The sequence below is a fragment of the Apis dorsata genome, unplaced genomic scaffold, assembly GCF_000469605.1.
Source record: "Apis dorsata unplaced genomic scaffold, Apis dorsata 1.3 scaffold_231, whole genome shotgun sequence".
In the NCBI taxonomy this organism is placed as follows: domain Eukaryota; kingdom Metazoa; phylum Arthropoda; class Insecta; order Hymenoptera; family Apidae; genus Apis; species Apis dorsata.
The window spans coordinates 1,153,711-1,162,028 of NW_006263513.1; the positions used below are offsets into that span (position 1 = coordinate 1,153,711).

The 8,318-nt window shown below is 36.1% G+C and overlaps 2 protein-coding genes across 5 annotated transcripts in view; one reads left to right on the top strand and one right to left on the bottom strand.

Annotated features, from left to right (window-relative positions):
- The window catches only part of LOC102674614, a 24,052-nt gene extending 20,609 nt beyond the window's left edge, over window positions 1-3,443 (top strand). For 3 of the 4 annotated variants that reach the window (XM_006615711.2, XM_006615710.2, XM_031510486.1), the window contains exons 3-4: window positions 1,681-1,928; window positions 2,584-3,443. In XM_006615711.2, the coding sequence (XP_006615774.1) occupies window positions 1,681-1,928; window positions 2,584-2,587 (252 nt within the window). In that variant the 3' untranslated portion in view covers window positions 2,588-3,443. Of the gene's footprint in view, window positions 1-1,680; window positions 1,933-2,583 lie in introns of those variants that run through there. The other variant, XM_031510485.1, reaches the window with a different exon arrangement.
- A 2,510-nt stretch (window positions 3,444-5,953) lies between these two features.
- LOC102675044 overlaps window positions 5,954-8,318 on the bottom strand; it is a 302,188-nt gene continuing 299,823 nt past the window's right edge. The window contains exons 20-21 of the mRNA XM_031510487.1: window positions 7,534-7,751; window positions 5,954-7,089 (exon numbers count right to left, since the gene is read on the bottom strand). Coding sequence (XP_031366347.1) covers window positions 6,814-7,089; window positions 7,534-7,751 — 494 coding nt within the window. The 3' untranslated portion in view covers window positions 5,954-6,813. The remainder of the gene's footprint in view (window positions 7,090-7,533; window positions 7,752-8,318) is intronic.

Here is an 8,318-nt window from a genome sequence, read left to right on the forward strand (position 1 = left end):
CTCGGCTCAAAATAGCAGCCGTTCCTCTTTTCGTTGCACACGGGGAAACAATAGAAATGCAAAGGTCTATCTGCGGCTCGATGCATAAAGGAGGTCGCTGATAGTTAGAGTGCACTTATCTATTGCCATAAGGATATTCACCCGGAAGCACCTATCTATATTTATCAACGGCCATCCTTCAATTATTCTACCGTGTCATAGATGCAATTGACATGTATGGAAGAATAAGACGGATGCCAATTCTCTCTTGTGTAATTACTTTTACACGAGAATTTGAAAATTTATGTCATTATTTAATGATTAACAAAATTAATTTTATTTAGAAAATAATTTTCTAAATATATAAGAAATAATGAAATAGAAATAGAATTTCTCTATCGTATTATATACGATAGAAAATGGTGAAATGTTGAATTTATTTATTCATTAATGAAACTAATGAGAAAATACGCGATGATGTCGTAATCGAAAGTTTGTTATTTATGATTTTTTTTATCTATGATTTGCTAAAAAATTAATTCAACATGAATTTCAGATATTTGTAATAATGTATTAGTATTAATTTATGCCTTCAATTATCAATCATTTTAATTTTAATATCAATTATATCATAGATCATTAACTTTTAATCAGAAGATTTACTTAAAAATATTAATTAATTATTATTATGAAACATAACATGATATATCAAGATTTATATCCATCGAAATTTTTAATTATTGTAAATAATATTATTACGTAATATTCACAGAACAGAAATATCATGTAAACATAGATAAAAAAATATATTTATTCTCACGATTCTTCATCTTCTTTTCTACATAATAAGGATAAGATTGTTCTAACAGATGATTCATCGAACAGCTCTTAGATCAATAAAAAAATTCTCACTTGATTGAATTTTTATAAATGCAATTTCTATAATTTTGATGAAATGTAACATTATAAACGATAAAAACTCGTAATTATAAACAGTAAAAACATCTCTATAAATAAATTATTACACGAAACAATTCAACGAAGGAATAGTCACGAAATGGCATTATGAGATAGCATGGCTCGAACGATCGTTGCCAGCGTTGCAAAATACTGCACTGCAAATGGTGCAGTCAACGCAGTCTCATCTGGCGAAAGGAAAAAAAAAAAAAAGAAAGTCGATTCGAATCCGAAGAAGAAAAATTGGTACTATTCTCAGTCATTCACCTAACGATACAAACCTGTGCGATTATGCAATTTCCCGAGGAGCTTTCTTTCTTTATAGCCTCGAATAACCGTCGCTATTTTCATCCTGTACTGTATCCGCGATACGTAACTCTGCGGTAAACGCGCGCCCTTTCGTGACTTAGATCCGGCCAGCTATAAAGTTTCTAAAGAGTGTCGAGGCGAACACGTAGGTGGATATCTATAGACCAACCGCGATATATATAGAAGAATAATCATTTCGGGGTTAATATCCTTGCGGTCGAACGTGTAATATCGTCATAAAGTATTAATGCGATATAAAAATCGATTCGTATGGAAGAAAAGTCGAAAGTTTCGAAAGGTGAAAGAAATTGATCGTTCGTAGACGTTTGGAGTGATAGAACTTTAATTTTAGGAATTTATCGATCGTCGATTTACATTTGATTTACTTCTCTTCTCGATTAGATGCTCGAATGAATGTAATTCTGTTTCTTTCAGATAGATGATCCGATCCATGTAATCTCCATCGAGGAACCATCTAGTCTATCCAGACAAAAACCACCAGATTACGAGGCGGTCACGGATGCGCCACCTAGCTACGATGACGCTATCAAGTTAAATCCTAGTCACCTATTTAGGAACAATAGTAGCACGTTATCGTTGCCAACTGTGCACACAATGGTCCCTAGAACAGTGGAGATCGTTTCTAGGGACCCTACACCATCACCGCCGCCGCCTTACGCGAGGTAAAATTTATTTTTACTCTTGAATGAAACGATCGATCGGTCTAACATGGTGTAGAGTACGTATAAAAAGAATGGATGAATAATTTCACTCATAAATCGTTCGTGAGAACTACTTAACTTGTCCGTCATGTTGTTGAAAGATAGGGGTGAAACAAAGAAAGGGAATTCTATACATATGGGAGGGACTATGACGCGATTTCTCTACTTGTTCCGAGTAGTGTTACTAGTTATTCTATAAAACTTAGTGACGTCATGACGAGTATACAGTGATAGTTATAGTAAATCTCTATCTAGCTTAACCTGTCTGGGGAATTTATAACTGGAATTAACTAATACTTCCTACTACTTAGAATCTTTTGCTCAAGTAATAGACAAGAATTGATAAGTTCAGATAAGTGGAGCATTATTAACGCTTCCATGTCTTTTTTAAACTCTTTTCTATTAGATCTTTTCCTGTTATTTTTCTTTTGAATCAAAAGGGAAGCGTTTCAGTAGTATACGAGGGCAGGAATGAAAATTAATTAATTGCAGAGATTATCAATATAATTATATAATAATTATCAATGTATAATAATTTAAACTTTCAAACTTCTCAATAAAATAATTAAATCATTGCATACGATTTTTCCTTTACTTGAATATTTTTCCATTCCAGGTGAGATATTTGGTAGCAGCAATAATGATCGCAACTAAACGAAAGACTTGCGGCGTGCTGGAGGTCCAGCGTATTGCAATACAAATTACAGATTGCCCGAGTACAAAAGAGGGTGCGAAGAACTCCGTCATTTGTGTGTCAACCGTCACGGTAGCATTGATGATAGGGGTTGCACTCGAAACAATCATTTACGACGGATAATTATATCTCGTCGTAGCACTGGGCCTTGTTTTAGTAGATTAAAGATTTGTGTTCAATGAATCAAGCAAGTCCTCCATACAGGGCACCGCATTTGTCACTGTATCAACGCAACGATACACGATCGAAGATAGAATCGAAGATGGAAGCATCAATTGAATTAATGATCACGATTTGATCGATGGACTCCAAATGGTGAAAGAGACGAAGATGGCGAATCGTCGAATGTTCCCAAGAAACTCGATGAACGAAAAGAACCGAAGAACTGAAGAAGAAGAGTCAATGGAGATGTGAACATTGTGCCTTCCGTAAAGCGCCTATTATTACAGAGAGAGCAAGAGAGAGAGAGAGAGAGAGAGACACAAGCCTAAATGTTTGCACGAAATACTCATGACTCGATAACTAATTGCAGAATTGTTGAAACTTCAAGCGAACTTGAATCCGTAACTTGGGCACGATTATTGATTTCGTCTGGCTAATTTAGAGAGTGTCTAAAATAGCAAATACGAATCTTCGATAATAACGTTTCTTGCGTCTATATTATCTGAACGTATTCCTTGTGAAGAATGGCGGCGTTCACCGTTGTCGAGTAATTTAAAAAGATCCTGAGAGATGAGAAAGGATAAAAGAATGAAAAATAGGTGTCCTTAAAAAAAAAAGAGCGTAGGAACTGGAAAAGTTCCAAATTTCATTGCTTAAACAATCGTGCGGCTTTTTAGCGGAGATTAACTGTTTGCTTGCCATATGATTTCGATGATTGTCATTTTACACGATGTACATACCACATGCGAAAAATCATTCGCACGTCCATTTTATTGTGATATATAAGATGATGCAGAATTATACGATATACGTCACTATGTCGAATATGACGTTGCTTTGTGAAATAAGACTCTTTTTTTATAATGAAAATACAAAATATAATGATAAACAAATTTTAAATTCGAGAGTTTCTTCTTTATAATCCATTTCCATCATGTAGATATATAAAAAATATTGATCGAAAAATTTTATCCATTTCATTCCAACAATACATATCGAAATTTATTCGGCGTATTAAAATTTACAATACGATTAAAATAATATCATGTTGAAGGATGAAAACGGACAAGTGGAAAATTTTGGAAAATTTCGTTGCAACATAAAATTAAGAAATATCCCGTGATTGTAATTTTTTCAAAATAAGGAAAAGAACTAACCCATCTTCTTTTTTTCTTTCAAAAAGGAATAATTTCAAGATTCATCGATAAATACCCTTTATTCAATCGGAGTAACATTTATACTTACTTAAAGCATGTCATTGAACTTATATATTCGTACAACTTTATCAACGGCAACAATAATAATCATAATAATGACGAGAGAACGTAACGACAATAGTGGTAATAATGGCAATAATAGCAATAATATCGTCAGAATGATAACTCGTTGGGAGGAGGAACGGGCGCCATGTTGACTGTGAAATATCTCCGTTCATCCCTTTGTGTGTATTTGATTCGTGGTTGAGCAAAAAAATAGATCTAATCACAGTGACGATGTTAATTATAATGATAATGACAATGACAAGAATAATGATAACGTCGAAGATTAATCGTAATCATCGGCCGACTATCGCTATACTTTTTTTTTTTTTTCCTTTAATTTATTATTACTCTCACTACACGGTGTTTGGTTAAAGTATGTCCCTTTTCTCACGATATCTTTCATCCCGTCTGTCCACGAAACAGACGAATAATTGATTCCACTGTATAATATCTCCTGTATTCGCCCACTTCCTATATATACACCGCCTCGTTCTACTGTAACAAAATTATTTCAGTCCGCAAAATATAATAAGCGTTGCACGCAAAATATCTTCGTCCCCTTTGATCGTCTCGCGTCTTTCTACATTTTCATTTGTTTTCTCTTCTTCTTTTTTTTTTTTTTTGTTAACTAATACTCGAGTTATTAACACACTGTGTTACTTGATAAATGTTAAAGATAATTTTTCTCGTATACGTATCAATGCCGGAGTAATGAACCAGAAACGCTACTGATTCGACGATGTGTATTGTCAGAAATATATGCTCTCCTTCGTCGAGCCCTCGATCGATTATTCAAGAGGCGGAAGATATTCTCGCGAAATACGCGCGGGAACTCATCGATATTTACACGCTCGATTCCTCGCGCGCAACTCGCGATTCATCAAAAAACTTACAATGTAGGGGGACGTAGATGCATCAACAAAAAAATGATAACAATTTGCACAGACACAACCTGCGTACCAGGCGTGTATCTGTTTATTATTAACAAACTTCATCAACGAAAGAAACAAACGTTTCTCAAGCTATTGCACAAAAAAATGAACGAGTATCCTTCGTCCTCATTCTTGATCGATCGACGATTCACGAGCACGAGGATCAAGAATCATCCCCGTGTTTCAGCTCGTCGATCCTCGATGCATCCTTCAACGCCCGATTCGATACTTAATCCGATAAATACACCGTGTTTACGATTGACATTTTTGACAATTAATCCTGTATCCACGACGATCACTGTGTACATTGTACCGTTGAATTGAATTTTGTGATTTTCCCGCGCAGGATTTCCTCTCTCATCGGCCATCTTTACGCACAATTAGCCAAGTGGATCGGTGATAATCACCACCGAATCATCATAATATAATATTCGTAATATTCTCTGTCGACTATGTACACACTATGGACAACGTGTTTCGCCGTTTCGTAGACTCGTTGATAATATAAATGCGCCGGTATATTCGTCGCTATAGTATCCTATATCAGACAGTAGTAAGAGTAGTGGTAGCAATAATAATAATTGGATTAGTCCTAGAAACGATCTTCGGTGGTTGTAACAGTGACAATAGTAATAATAATATCTAGCGGTAATAAGTACGCAATAGTAATTTATAATTAGCCATCGGTTCTTTTCTTTTTATTTTTTTTTTTTTTTTTTTTTTTTTTTTCTTTGCTTTTCTATTTTCTTTTATTTTTAATCTTTTAATGGCTTAACGGATTAGTAACAGGTATCTGGTAAGAGCGATACGAGTCGATATACATCTAAGCTAATCCTCATTCGTGTTCTCTTCTGTGTACGTCCTTATCTTCGTTTTTCTGTACATGTCTTAAGAATGATAACCACATTAACGTTTCTTTTTTTTTTTTTTTTTTTTTTTTTTTTTTTTTCATTTTTCATTAGATAGCAGAAGCAGCATCGTAGCGGTTCCACATTCTCGTATTTTTAAACGTTTAATGGCTTAACGGATTAGTAACAGTTATCTGGTAAGAGCGATACGATTCGATATACATCTAAGCTAATCATCATTCGTGTTCTCTTCTGTGTACTTCATTATCTTCGTTTTTCTTTACATGTCTTAAGAATGATAACCACATTAACGTTTCTTTTTTTTTTCGTCGAATAATATATATATATATATTTATATAAATGCATTCTCTTCCGTCTATTTACAATCACGATTACTACGAGTCTTTGTGATTCTCGCAGTTGATCTTACATCCTACGCTCTTACGCCCTACGTGTTCATTATATACAAAAGATATCGCTATGAGCAACGTCAGTCCGCACGGTTCTACGAGATCGCACTGAATGATCATCAGAGGATATCCCTTAGATACCATTTTTTAAAACATTTACTAACAGTCTATACAATAGTCATCGATGTGTCCAATATTCAATGCCGATTTATCGACAGTCGAAAGTACCGTTTTCCCTTGGTACACAAACATCACCCGATAATTATTAAAAAGTTCATGTGAATTTTTCTCTCTTGACACGGAGAGACACCCTGACACAATATCTATCCGACAGAAGGTCTCTTCCTCTGCTCATTTACCGACACACGATTTGTGTTCACGTTTATCGCACGAATTGTCCCCTCAGTGTTGGCACGCACGCAAACATCCGTGTCAAATATCATGGTAACCGTTCAGCACCGCCACAATGATAACGAAGTCACCGCATGAAACACGTCCCTGTCACGTTGTATCCGATCATGGAGCTTTAAGGATGGTCTCAGATGGGTGTCGGTAGGACCGTGAAATCCTGCAGCGCGGTCTTCACCGTCTCGTATATCGGCCTGTTCGCCTCGTCCGCGCAATAACCATCGGCGGTGCACAGTGTCTGCAGCTTCGTCAGGTAACTGTCGAAGTTCTCGTGGCTCATCTTCTCTTGCGGTCCGCCTGGGGCGTTCGGTATTCGCACGTGCTCCAACAAAGTTATCATATTTTCGCGCAGCGATTGATAGTAATCGGTCAGATTGTTGTTTCGCTGAACAGTCGCCGCCGTTTCCTGCGGAGAAACGAACCTTTTTTTAAAAACATTCAGCTGTATTAAATGTGCATTTTGACACAAGTTAGATAAAAAGAAAAAGAAAGAAGAAGAAGAAATGTACACATGCGAACTAATAATTGTGAAAAAGTATCGATTTACGTATTAATATATTTCGCACGAGTCATAAATTAATTTAATTAACGTAAAATGATGCAGGATCCACAATCTGGACTAAAATTGCTATGAATTTTAACTTTATATCATCCCATTTAATCCTAAAATGGATCAATATTCTAACATATGATGTTTAATCTCAAGAATTTCTCTAGAATCACTTCCTAAATGAAACTTTTAGGTCCAAATTGGACCATGTTCTGTATAATTGGCAACCGGAAATCTCTCTGCCATTTCTATCAGCGGATGGTACATAATCGATTACCGACTGAGTACAAGCGTACTGACCTTTTCACCTTGCTTCAGCTGGTTCTCCATGGCGGTGATATCGGAGCGCAAGCGCAGCACCTGCGATTCGACCCGAGCATTCTCTCTCTGGAGTTCCGTGATCTCGGCCTCCAGTGTGTAGAGATCCTCGCTCTGGCCACTGGCGGTACCGCTACCACTCGTGTTACCCTGACCCGTACCCACCGCACCCCCGTGAGCCGGACCACTGGTGTCCACTCCTGAAGATAGGACATAGACGGTCCATTTAAGCCTGTCTACATGTATTCTCCTTTTTTTTTTTTTTTTTTTTTTTCTTTCATTTCTCTCTTATTATATCTTTGCTTTTCTCGATTTCCAACAGCTTTCATCCTGTTCTCGAGACACAATTGATCTATCACACAATTTTTTTTATTCGATATCGATACATTGTAGTATTATACAAGAAGAAGTCTCGAGAAGACAGGTTTTGTTCGAAGAACGGAAAACCATCGGAAGACAAGAAGGCCAAATAAAAAAAAGTTCGATCAACCCAAGATCTTGGCCGAAGCTCGTCAACTTGAGCGCGAGTTTTTGTACAAAAGCTTTTTTGTTACAGAAGAAAAGATGTAACTAATTTACGTAATTCTTGACAGGTGTGCGGGATTCATATACAATAAAATGTGAGAATGTGGCGAGAGCGTATATGTAAGTAGCGCCAGGAAAGCTTCGGACAGCGATTTGGGTTGGCCTGTGGTTGAGTAAGATTGTTTCTTTTTTTTTTTTTATAATTTTCTTTTCTTTTTTCTTTTCTTTTTTTTTTTTTTTTT